At 37.5% G+C, this 13,930-nt stretch overlaps 1 protein-coding gene across 1 annotated transcript; it reads left to right on the top strand.

Annotated features, from left to right (window-relative positions):
* Positions 1-12,415: 12,415 nt before the first annotated feature.
* On the top strand, positions 12,416-12,736 carry LOC142176272 (uncharacterized). The gene has a single exon (XM_075243403.1). It carries the CDS (start codon positions 12,416-12,418, stop codon positions 12,734-12,736), a length of 321 nt encoding a protein of 106 aa, XP_075099504.1.
* Positions 12,737-13,930: the final 1,194 nt, after the last annotated feature.

Here is a 13,930-nt window from a genome sequence, read left to right as displayed (position 1 = left end):
AGGACCTTGCTTGCTTATGGACAAACCACTTTCTCAGTCATCCTTATCACAGAAAATATCCCTTCTCCGTTCATACCCAATTCCTTTTATCTATTGCATTGCTTATGAACTAACATTTACCAACCTTTGTGTTTCACCGAAAATACCTTTGATTCGTTCACTTAACACCCTCCATCTTGTTGCATTGTTCTTGGATTGATATGTACCAAACCTTTGTATTTCACATGAATCCCAAAGCACGTCAATTACCGTCCACTCAATGTGCATGTTGCTCTTTCCTAACTTAACCCACTGGCATTCGTCTTGAGGTCTATTGCTCCTTCACTTGCCATGACAACTTTGATTTCTGCTTAGAAGACCTCGTTTGTCACTCGTTAAACACTTTCTTTGTTGATCTTATCACAGAGAATACCTTTGACCCGTTCACCCAACATCCTCTATCTGTTGTACTGTTCACGAGTTGAAATATACCAAACCTTTGTATTTCTCATGGACCCCAAAGCATGTTGATTGCTACCAACTCAGTGCGCTTGTTGTTCTTTCCTAACTTATGCCACCTTGATGTGCTGGCCAGATCCCGTTTTGTGCAATTGGCAAGCTGGCAGCAAATTTTGAAGTCATTTCTCACTTGTTCTGACCAAACCGACTCAGAAAGAGGAAGTAAACAAGACAAAAGGAACAGAGTAAAGGACAAAGGAAAGAAATGATTCCTAACAAGAAAACTGCAAAGTAGAAACCTATCAGATGTGGATATCAACTCTAATGACCATGACATGCACCTGTGGCCTATTCTGTTGAGCAAGTCTGATGTTCAACTCCTGTTACACCCCTAAACCGTAAAACTGGGCTTCAATGCTTCGATTATCCAATTTGATTCACAATCCTTATTCGACCTGTGGTGCCCGAAGGGTTTTCACCATCAAGCCTCTCTCATTTTTGATTCTTTCTCTCCACTTACCGTCGCCTTACGATGCCCGCGAGGGTTTTCACCAATAAGACTCTCTTATTTTCATTGTTTTTCTGCTTGGACCAGAGTGTTGCCCCTAATATGAATTACCTCTCCTTGCTTGACTTGGCATTCCTTGAAGACTGATCAGAAGGTTTTTCTTTGTACCGTAACGTGGGCTTTTGGATGGGATTAGAAAGAAAGGGTATCAAAAGGCTCAAAAAAACTCATCATGGGTTTCAAATTACAACTTTCGGAACCAGATTCCTTACAACAACCACATTTTTGCCCTAGTTTCTTGCTTGGGGACTTTTGGATTTTTATTTTGATGAGACCGAACCGTGAGGCTGCCTACGTATCCTTAAAAGGAATCAGGTCGAACGTAGTTCATAACATAGAAATTACTTTGTTGTTGTGATTTTTCTTTTCTTTTTCTTCCTCTTCCTCTTCTTTTCTTTTCTTTCTTCCTTTTCTCTTTTTGTTGTTTTATTGTTTTTTTTTCTTCTTCTTTTTCCTTTTCTTCTTCTTTTTCTTCTCTTTTTTTCATTCTTTTTCTTTTCTCTTTTTCTTTCACTTATCTTTCATGCTTGCGTTTCTGATCTTTGCTACTGATTCCGAAAGAGGGGTATGAAAGAAAATAAATAAGGCTCAAAGGGGTAACGGAGGATAAAATATTTAGATAGCAGAACAAAATGCCTTCGTCATTCCAATCTCCAAAATATGTCAAGTGTAAACTACACAATTAAACAAATCAAGGAAAACATTTGTATCATCTTTTGATTGTACTAGACTTGACAACCATATCCACGCATTTGCTTTCTACATCTGCTAACTACAAAGCACCATTGGACAACACCTTCACTCTTATTACCATGAACGACCCCTGTCAATTTGGGGCAAACTTGCCGTTGGCTTCAACCTGATGCGGCAGGATGCATTTCAATAGGGTTTCTCTATGTTCTATCTGCCCCAGTTTCACGCAATTCGGGCTTGAAATGATCTCAAAATGCCTTTACTTATTTCTCTCAAATGTCCCTATCATCTATAAAATTGTTTCATTGCTTCATGACTAAACTGACTCTTTTTTTTAAGACCAGGCTAAGAATTACGCATGCATGTCATGTCACTAGAGTCAACAGGGAAAGAACTGTAAAAAGAAAAGAGAACTAAACAAAATGACCATAAATAATAGAAAATGGAAACTTGAATTAGATAGATGGTAAAGGCTTTTGAACAACAAAACAAGCACTAAACTGGGGTTACAAACCTGGAACAACCTAGACAGCACTAAAGGAGTTACTACGACTAAACAAACCAGACAAAAATAAAAGGATATAAGGGTTTGAGTCACAAGACCATATCCGCATTACAACCCTTGGAATAATCCGGACAACAGAAATGACAACAAAATAAACCACCAAACTCCTCCCTGGCTAACCAAGAAAAGAGCGTCTTTCCAATCACCAAACTCAACATCTTAGCCACTGACTTCTGCATCAACAATACTAGGACCTTCACAAGTCTCCATCACATTGTTTTTAGCAAATTTCTTTTGGGTTCCCTTTGCCTGCTCTTTCTTAGGATCAACCTCTAATAGAGCTGAAAGCTTTGTAGCATGTGGACCTTCGAGGTTCTCAGAAGAATTCTCATATTCCTTTTCAAAATAAATCATACCCATCATATGCATCTCATTATGCATAGGCGATGGACTTTGGCTAGTGTCTGCTGCATCTGGATTTTGCACAACAATGTCGCCTGCATCAATAAGCTTCTGAATTACTTTCTTCAGATTCCAACACTTCTCTATGTCATGCCCCGGGGCATCTAAGCAATATGCGCACCTTTGAGAAAAATAAAACATCTTTGGAAGAGGGTTTGGCATTTTTATCTGGATCAGCTTCAACATGTCCAATTACTTCAACTTTTGGAACAAACTGGCGTATGACACTCCCAATGGGGTGAAAGCCTTTTCTTTTTTCAGCAACCTCTCATTCTTAAATGCTTGATTGGGGCGGAAACCTGATCCAGGGGGTTTTCGATAGGCTCATGGGGGTAGATAGGCATTTTGTGGAGCTGGGTACTGAGAGAGTGATGTACGATTTTGGGAGTTCCGTGGAGAGAAGTGGCATTGGGGATGATCACTAGGTGCATCAGGATATCCATGGGGACGATGTCGAGGCTGGAAGTGTTGATCGGGAAAGCCCATCGGATCATCTTTTCTGTTTCTCTTTCTTCCACCCAAGCTTACTGGGATGTTCTGAATGTCTTTCGAACAACTCATGATTTTGCCTGACTTGATTCCCTCTTCTACTAGCTCCCCCATTTTTAACACATCTTTGAAAGGCTTTCCCAAGGCCGGGATCAAATGACTAAAGTAGGTGGGCCCTTGGGCTCGTAGGAAAAGCTCAACCATTTCTTCTTCACCAATCGGGGTATTGACTCGAGAAGCATGTTCCCTCCATCTGAGCCCAAACTCTCTAAAAAATTCCTCCGACTTCTTTTCCATTTTAGATAGGGAGGAGCGATCTGGGGTAACACCTGATCTGTACTGAAAGTATCGAACAAAATCTTGAGCCATGTCTCCCAATGTAGGCCACTGACCAACATCTTGACGAATATGCCAGTCCAAAGCTGCCCCAGTTAGGCTCTTACTGAAATATGCCCTCAACAGGACATCTTTCTCTCCAACGTTTCTCATTTCACTTCAATAGACCCTCAGGTGGGCTACCGGATCTCCACACCCATCGTACAAGTTAAATTTTAGCACTTTGAACCCCGCGGGCAGGCGAACGTCAGGGGACACAGACAGTTCTTTGTAAGCCATGCTACCCTGGTCTTCTCTTCCTTGTTTGTTCTTCAAGGATTTTTCTATGCCTTTCAGCCTCCTGGGTATCCCTTCTTTCCCTTCTCTTCCTGTGAACCTTTTATTTTCAACATGAAGCTTATCCCGAGGGCTCTTCTTGTATGAGTCAGGAACCTTGTAGGCAACCTCTATGGGGTGGTTTTGGTCATGAGCTTTGAGTGGATATTCATTGTTGGGAATAGTGGATATGACAGGAGGGCACTTTTGGGAAAAGATAGTTGGAGGACGAGTGATAGAGCTACTAGGGTGGTTGGGAAAGTTGTGATAAGCGGGTAGATCTGGAGAGTATAGAGGATCATCTGGCATTGTGTCCGGAGTTTGGGTAAGGGCAGCATCTAGGAAGCTAGGTGGTGGTGCCTTCCCAGTCATCCAAGCCTGATACATGTCCGCCATGTGTTGTCTTAACATCTCTACCTCTTCAACCAACCCATTGTCCTGTTCAACCAACTGGTTTTGGGCACCAGCATCAACCAACTCAGTTCTGTTGTTGTCTGCCATTGTCTTTTGACTTTGTGTTGTAGAGAAGAGTTACCACTTTAAAAACCACAAACCAACCACCCTTCTGCTATGAATATAACAAAATGAGGCCATCACTTTAGTGTTAGGGCATTTAACAACAAAAATATCACATTGCGTGCAATGCACCTAGACACAATTAACGGTTCTAGAATGACTTCGAGGGTCATAAGGTCACTTAGCATCATCCCAATTTGTTCATTTCAACCTCCCTTTTCTTTGCTTTTCTATCACTTGCTTGATCATTTTCCTTCCTCTTTTTTTCTAATTATCACTCTTTTCTTTCCTCTCATTTCTCATGTCCCATAATTTCACCTTTTTTTCTTTCTTTTTCCCCCTTTTTCCTTCTTTTTTTCTTTTTTAAAAAAATAAAATGATTCGATCGAACCCTATGTAGGTTGCCTACGTATCATGACGCCGCATGAATCAGATCTTTGCGTAGTTCTGGAAGAACGGGAATAAAGTAAACAAACTGACATTCTCCTTTTTTTTTTACCTCCACAACTACTGTGATGAGAAAATATCCTATAAGAGAATTTTTTTTTATTCTTTTTTTAGGAAGAAAATCTAAAGAATAAACCACAGAAAATTATTTTGAATTTTCCTTTGATATCTTGACGCAAGATTTTGAAACAAGAAAAAAAATATTTTTGGGTTTCAATTTTGATTGCCTAAAAGAAAAATTCTGAAAATAAATCAAAGATAAAGTATGTTGTCTTTTTTTTTCTTCTATGTACAATATCCTAAAGTTCTAATGAAAAGTTTTTTTTTCATTTTTTACTAATTTCCCAAAGAAACTTCTCAAAAGAAAATCTTTTTGGATTTTGAATTAACACCTTAAATAAAGCTTTTAAAGAAATACTAAAAGAAAATTCTCTTTTTTTTGGAATTTTGGTCCTACTATACTTAAAAAAACATAAAAACAATTTATTTTAAGTCCTAGATATTTATTGCCTAAAGGAAAAACAACCTCATAAATTTTTCTTTTTTTTTTCATTTCTAGAATTAGTAATCTAAAAAAAAACTTATAACGGAAATATAAAATGCAATATCTCTTTTTTAGATTTTTGAGTTACAACACATTTTCTCAAATATAAAGAAGAAAATACAATAACAAAAGACTTGACATTACTGTACAGAACTAGAAAGTAAAAGACGACATAAAATGAAGAACAGACTCAAAACATAAAATAAAACAAATCTCCTTAAGCAACTCCTGATTGAGCGATCCTGACTGGATGGTCACGGGGTGTCTGTCATGCTCAAACTCCGGTAAATAAATCCACACCTTTATGAGAAAATTTTAAACCAACACTATGCGAGACAATAACACTCCCTACTGGACACATGCAAAACATGATTGAGGCTATTTTTGCAAAATGGCTTATTTGGCCAAAAGGTGGCTAAAAGTGCAAAATTTAGCTAAGACCCCGCAAAACCAAGAACATAATATTTACTAGTAAGACCGGACTCTATGTGGGTTGCCTACGTATCTCGCCCCGAGAGACGAGAATCAGGTTCGCGTAGTTCGGGCAGAGAAACTAGCTATTTTTGAAAACACGATTCTTTTTCCTTTGTTCCTTTTATAACAAGCAAACAAACTATTTTTCTTCTCCGTTTTTGAAAACAAGACAAACTAAAATAAAAGACTCTTTTTCACGCATTTTTGCTTTTTGAGTAAAACAAACAATTTTAAAAACATAAAATATTTTTTTTTTATTTTCTCAAAATTTCGGCAGAGTTTCGACAGTATTTGGGCATTGGTTTTATTCTAAAAATAGGTAATTAACTCTCTACACTGTTATTTCCTCTCTCTCCTTTTTCTTTTTCTCAAATTTCTGATATTCCCGAGATTCAGAAGCCGGTCAGCATGCAAGTCCGAACAAATAAATGCACATAAAACAAGTAGGATGCATCAGGATGGCCTTTTTCATTTCAGGTTGCTTGTCCTAGACGGACCCAACCCCTGTGTTGAGTCCCCTAAGTCAAATGCACATGATGAAAATAAGCGTTCCTACTAGGGATCCGGCATGAAGTTGAGTTATTCTAGGTTCAGAACCTGGGTGTTTGTTCTAGACCTGGCTTACCCGAGCGGAAAGCTCGGGCCGAGGGGGGCAGCTTACCGGGAATACAGAAGCTTCACCGGCTTTGCAACTTGTCCGAACCTCGTTCTAAATTTGGGATATGACTCTAACAGAAAAGAAGTCACACGAAGTGCACACTTCTTCATGATATAGAAGACTCAGAGAGAAGAGGGATTTCGCAACAGTTTATATACAGTTCACGGAATATCAACGCAGTAAAAGCAATCAATTAACACATTAGGCCCAAATCATGTAACAAAATCAGATAATGGATAAAGCCAACTATAACAATTATTCTAAGCTCAAATTTTTGAACCCTGAACCAGAGATTCTGGGTTCTGTCCCCAACAGAGTCGCCAGAGCTGTCACATCTCCTTTTTCACTTACATCCCGGAAAAGGGTATATGTAAAGGGAGTTTTTTTTAATTAAAGGACAATCGAAACGGGATTTATTTAAAGAAATTTAGAGTCACAACTTGGGAGATTTATGGTGTCCCAAGTCACCGATTGAATCCCGAATCGAGGAAAATATGACTCTGTTTAACAGTCTGCGAACCAGAAATCCGAGTAAGGAATTCTGTTAACCTGGGAAAAGGTGTTAGGCATTCCCGGATTCCGTGGTTCTAGCACGGTCGCTCAACTGTCATATTCAGCTTATTTATCTGATTTTAATACATGTTGAACCTATGTGCCAATTTTAGCTTTCAAACGCTTTTATTCAATTATTTTTAGAGAAAGTTGAACGTCGTTTAAAACGTGTCTTTGGATCGCGTCACACGAAATGCACCCGCAATCCTGAACACATTTTATTCAACGTTTTTGGGATTTGATTTGGGTCACATGAAATGCACACCTGAGTTTAAGAAGGTAAATTATTAAAAGCGCACCTAAAGTGACTAATGCGTTATTATCTTTGGGGAGGGCTGTGAAATTCGCTAAACGGTCCATCTCGAATTCTAAGTATTTTATTATAGACATTTAAGAGGACCCCGCAATTTATGCATTTTGTTTAGCAGGGCTCGCCTCATTTATTATTTAAAGGCCAACCTAAAGCAAACTACAATTTTCTACTTAGTTTGTCTCTAATAGTAAAAGAAAAAGCCCTAATTAATTAGTATTGTTCAAGAACTAATATACTTACGTCCTTGATTTTTATTCAAAATTTCAGTAATTCCCTTGGGCTTCAAGCTGAGCCCAGTAAGAATAAGACACAGTCAAAACTCAAGTTGGGCTTCGGACAGACTTCATTCAGGCCCAACCTTGACATTCAGGCTTATTAACTTGCAAATGATGGAGCTATTTCACATTTATTCAAATCAACATTTGACATACTCATATGCTCATCTCAATAAAATTCAAAACAGCTAGACGTCTAAACCGACTGGATTGGATTTATATTCTAAAATTCAGATTTTTCTTATCTATTTACCTACTAGTGAACTTCTGGATATTACTAAAGGCAAAACAAACTGGGAAACGTGAATTGAATTTTAACAAAAATAGTCATGAATATAAACCTCAGATGAGAAGGCTAAGCAACTTAATTACGAGATTTTACTTACACTAACACGAACAGGTTAATATCCTAACTTCACACTTTATTCACATCTAATCATCATACAGCTAAACTAAACTACTTAATGAAACACAGATGTTGATATGAGTAACTAATCTACTGATTTTAGCTACTGCAATACAAAGTTGTTTGAGATGTCTCTTCAGCTTGAAATTAAAATTAATGTGGATATCATACGCTGATCTCAAAATCAATTGCAACACACAAACTATTTCTGTTTTTTTTTTAAAAACAAAACCGTTAAACTAAAGCAAGTTCTAAGTTATACTAAGGCTACAACTGGATAACCACAAATTAACAGTCCCAAACAGTCCAATTAGGTACAAATTACGCAGTCCGAGTTTCATGTGAATATAAATCCAATTAGACTACACTACACAGTTACATATCATTAATATCTACTTAACTATAGATGTATAATCGTCCAAACATGCATCATCCAGTAAACAAATGTCTGAGTACTTTCATTTCATGTTCGTCTCAAAGCTACATCAATTTGAGTTCAAGTGTGCACCTGGAAATGAAAGAAGGAAGCAGAAAAATGAGGTATCAGCAGCAACCAACACCAGAAAATGAACCAGCAGACTAATTTTGAAACCAGGGGATGTGATACGATAGTCAGACCCTAATTTCAGCCTTAGTAAATCAGCAGACCCCAAACCAGACTCGACTTAAACCTAATTTCAGCTAACCAGGAATTGCTTCCACACTAGGAGAAAACTTTAGAAAATACCAAATGACTCAATGAAATAGTGTATTTTTCTGAAATTCTGCAATCGTTTTTCATTTTTTTCTGTATTTATTTCTGTGTATCTCTCTTCTTATATCTCTCTTAGAATCCCTTCCAAGTTTTCTTAACTCTCTGCCCATGTATATCCAGTGTATCCACAGTGTATATCGAGTGTATACCGCTCTCTCCGCCCCCTTCTTTTTTTTCCTCTCCGAATTTCCTAGCCTTCTACCCTCTTTGAATGTTCTCCCTCTCTCAGAATCTCTTCCAAGTTTTCTTAGCTCTCTGCCCCTGTATATCTAATATATCCAGAGTGTATATCGAGTGTATACCGCTCTCTCTGCCTCCTTTTTTTTCCTCTCCGAATTTCCTAGCCTTCTACCCTCTTTTAATGTTCTCCCTCTCTCAGAATCTCTTCCAAGTTTTCTTAGCTCTCTGCCCCTGTATATCCAGTGTATCCAGAGTGTATATCGAGTGTATACCGCTCTCTCCGCCCCCTCTTTTTTTTTCTTCTCTAATCTGATTTTCAGCTCCCTTAAATGGGCATTCAATTAGTGCATTTTCCTAGCTCTCTGCCCATGTATATCTAGTGTATCCAGAGTATATATCGAGTGTATACCGCTCTCTCCGCCCCCTCTTTTTCTTTCTTCTCTAATCTGAGTTTCAGCTCTCTTAAATGGGCATTCAATTAGTGCATTTTCCACTACCAATTCAACTTTTCATTTCTTTAATCATCCACTTAATTGTCCACTCAATTAGTGCTTTTAGTTAATTTGATAATGCAAATACTAGCCAACTACTATTAGGAGCTTCTCAAATAGTAAATTGGTCCAACCAGATTTTCCTCTTCTTATTCTCAATGGGTTTGGCTGAGTTTTGGTTTTGGGTCTGGCTAAATTGGCCCAACCAAATTTTCCTCTTCTTATTCTCAATGAGTTTGGCTGAGTTTTGGTTTTGGGCCTGGCTAAATTGGCCCAACCAGATTTTCCTCTTCTTATTCTCTTTTCCTTTTCAATTTTCTTTTCCTTTTTCTTTTCAACAATTAAAACTAAAATCCTAATTAATTATAAAATACCAAATTAACTTAAAAATACTAATTAATTCTATCTAATAATTATCACAAATAATTAAATGCCAAATTAAAAGAAAATCACACAATTTGACTAAAATTACAAAAATATGTTATTATTATTTTTTTTGAATTTTAATTTTTGTAAAACTTCTAATTATTAATTAATTCCAAAAAATGTAAAATCAAATCTTAAATGTCAATGCTATATTTTTGTATTTTTAATGCATTAATAAAATTAAACATGCCCACAAATATATGCAAACAATCAGAAAAATCACGCAATAATTCCTTAAAATAACAAATAATTAAAGAAAAGACCTAATTTTAGGAATTCTTTTGGAGTAATTTGTGTGAAGCAAAAATCACGTGCTCACAGTACCTACTTTAACGAGTAATCCATTTTAGATCCACAAAATTTTCTTCAAGAATAGATTTGAAGAGAATACGAGCTACTTGGAATGATTAGTTCACTAGTAGATAAAATATGTATATTTTATATAAATGGAGGTGTTTCGTACTCGCATTGACACCCGAGTCACGTAAGAACAATCAAAGGGAAAAGCACTCTTACCAAAGTTTTGAACCTAAAATCTCTTATATTAAGGTAAAATGATCATATCCAAACTACCATAACCTTTGGTGATGGCAATTTCATTTTTTCTGAAACTGTAAGAACAGGCAATTTCTTATTTTAAAAAGGCATTTTAAATGTTTTTGCAAGGAGTAAAAAAGGAAAAAAAGTGACTGCTTCGTAGGGGCTTTTTTTCTCTCTCAGCGCATGTTAGTCTAAATGTGCACCATCCATGGGGAAGACAGCAAGGAACCCCTCTCAGAAGGCAGTTATGGCTCAGGAATCCATCGCAAACCAACAACGGAAGAAGGATGATCGAATGAAGGGAAGAATGGATCTAACACCCTCCCTTGGAGTTAGTGCAACTAATGAAACAGTAACAGGAGCAATTATCACTGAGGAATTTGATGTAACCGTACCCACTCCAAGTCGCCGATATTAGGAATTAGGAAAGTAACTTCGAAATCTCAACAGAAGTGGATGGGATCCAACCAAAGCAATTGGACAGATGAGGTTAAGGCTTTACCTGAGCTAAATTCAAAAGGATCCATTTGGGATAACTTCGACATTGTTAAGGTAACGAACGCTAGTTTTAAACTTGAATATGCAGCTCCTGAAATTCATGAGGCAGCACCTGTTTGTGAAATTGACATAGAGGACATAAGTTCTGAACTGGAGTACTGGAAATCCGCTATAGTTTGCTATGTATTGGGGGCTCATCCTCTTTTTGCAATTTTGAATGGGTATGTTTGACGCCTGTGGGGGAAGCATGGAATTAATAAAGTATCTATGTTAAAAAATGGCATAATTCTAGTAAGATTCGACTCTGTAGTTGGAAAAAATGAGGTATTATAGGGAGGAATCTACCATTTCTATAACAAACCTTCCATTGTGAAGGCTTAGAATCCGGATATGAAATTTACATGTGAAGAGTAATATACGGTCCCCATTTGGGTTAAATTACCAGGGCTTGAGTTCAAATATTGGAGTTCAAAAGGTTTGGGCAAAATTGAAAGCTTAATAGACAAACCATTGGTGGTTGATAGCCACACTGAGAAGAAAGTAGGATTGAGCTTTACTAGACTACTTATTGAGGTTGAAATGGATACACCTCTGCCAGACAAAGTGTATTTCAAAAATGAAAGAGGCCTACTTATGGAACAAAAGGTGCAATATGATTGGAAGCCAATACTATGTAAAATTTGCAAGAAGTATGGCCACGATAAACAAGGATGCAGAGCTAAGAAAGTGCAGCAGCCTCCTCCTTAGGTGCAACCACAAGATAACAATACACAAGCTACTTCAAATAAAGTCTGTACGGGGAAGGTGCCAAGGGAAAAGACCATGCCAATACCTCAACGGACAAATCAAACAAAGAAGATACATGAAAAGGAAGGATGGGTCACACCTCAACACACTGCTAAGCATACAAACATGCAACCACAAAATGCTAGTAAAGGGAGAGCTAAAGAAGATCAGAATACTTTCCAGACACTGGTGCAAGAGGATGTTAGGGGCATGAATGTACAGCAAAAAAATAGTAATGGTATAAATGTGGGAGGGAAGCCTAACTCTCCCATTGAGCATGGATAGTCTCATGTGCTGGAATGTTAGGTGCATGAATGCTCCTAGCAAACAAAAGGAGATCAAACTCCTTTGTAATAAAGAGGATATTGGTTTGATAGGATTGTTGGAAACTAAAATAAAGGTAAAAAAGGTGGATCAACTAGCCAGCAAACGTTTTGGTGGTTGGGGGTATATTACAAACTAACTTAACATTATAATGTGAGAGTTTGAGTGGCTTGGAGACCTGAGTGTTACAAAGTTGATTTACTGACCATATGTGCGCAGGCAATCACATGTCAAATTAACCATGTGAGTTTAAAACTACTTACATAACGACATTTGTATATGCACATAATACTAAAGAGGAGAGGAGGAGTCTATGGAGTTATCTGGAAGGAGTAACTAATGGACTGACACATTCTTGGTTTGTGGTGGGAGATTTTAACTCCGTTTTAAACCTGGAGGATAGGATAGGTGGTACACATGTTACTATGGCTGAGATTTCTGATTTTCATAGATGCTTTAAAAATTGTGGACTACTTGAATTCCCCACAACTGGTAGTCAATACACTTGGAATGATAGGTATGGGGATAGCAGAATTATGTCAAGAATTGACTGGGCTTTCATCAATTCAGCATGGCTAAATAACATGGCTAGTTTTCAAGCACAGTTCCTACCAGAATATATTAGTGATCGTTGCCCTTTAAAATTCATTCCATACAATACACAAAGGAAGAACAAGCCTGCTTTCAAGTTTTGTAATGTGTGGACTTCACATCCGGATTTCCTGGAGGTAGTGAAGGAAGGCTAGATGCAATCAATCCAGGAGGCACAATATGTTTCAAGTTGTGGAGAAGATGAAATTGTTGAAGGTTAAATTTAAAATTTTCAGCAGAAGGTATTTCGGTGACATTGTAGCAAAGACAGATGAAGACAGGTTAGCTCTTGCAAAGATACAGGTAGAACTGCACAGTAATCCTCTTGATACAGGGATACAACATGCAGAGAAGGATCTCTTTCAAAGGTTCAAGAGGTCTTCCTATCTTGCTGAGGTTTACCTCCAACAAAGAAGTAAAGTCACATGGCTCAAATTGGGTGATGATAACAACAAATATTTTTTCTCTCTAATCAAACACAGGAAATTGCAACAAGCAGTTCTTCAGTTGACAAACAAGCTTGGTAGAATGGTGACAGATCAACAAGAGATCGCAAATGTATTTGTAGAGTATTAGTAGGAGTTACTAGGGACAAAAGGGAGTAACAGAATCTCAGCTTTTCAGAGCTTTATAAAAAATGGACATACATTGGCTACATCACAATAGTTGCAGCTGGTTAGGCCATACACAGCTGTTGAAGTCAAATAAGCAATGTTTAGCATTGAGGAAACTAAGAGTCCAGGACCGGATGGAAATGGTAGTGGATTCTACAAGGCATCATAGCCCAATATAGGAGAGGAGGTGACTACTGCAATTCTGAATTTTTTTTTACAATGGCCAACTCCTAACACAGATCAACTCAACAAATATTGCCCTGATTCTAAAGGTGGAAATCCTCAGCTAGCCAGTCAGTTTAGACCAATATCATGTTGTAATATTATCTACAAATACATCTCAAAAGTAATCGGTAAGAGACTCAAGGAAGAACTTTCTGTATTGGTTGCTGACAATCAAGCTGCATTCATTGAAGAGAGATCTCTTATACACAATGTACTAATATGCCATGATCTTTTGAGACACTATAATAGGAAGACTACACCTAGGTGTCTTATGAAAATATATCTTAAGAACGACTTATGATATGGTTAGATGAGATTTTTTAGAAGAGATACTCAGAGGATATTGATTTCCTATGCCATTTATAAAGCTCATTATGGTATGTATAACATCAACATCTTTCACTGTCAATGTTAATGGAGAAGGCTATGGTTATTTTGAAGGAAAGAGAGGCCTCAGACAAGGAGACCCTATGTCTCCTCTTCTCTTTATGTTGGTTATGAAATATCTGT

This window comes from Nicotiana tabacum, chromosome 22 (genome assembly GCF_000715075.1).
Source record: "Nicotiana tabacum cultivar K326 chromosome 22, ASM71507v2, whole genome shotgun sequence".
NCBI lineage: Eukaryota > Viridiplantae > Streptophyta > Magnoliopsida > Solanales > Solanaceae > Nicotiana > Nicotiana tabacum.
This window is presented reverse-complemented; position numbering and strand designations above follow the sequence as displayed.

Excerpts from the sequence above, each read along its gene's own strand:
- LOC142176272 (XM_075243403.1), top strand. The coding sequence starts at position 12,416 with ATGGCTGAGATTTCTGATTTTCATAGATGCTTTAAAAATTGTGGACTA.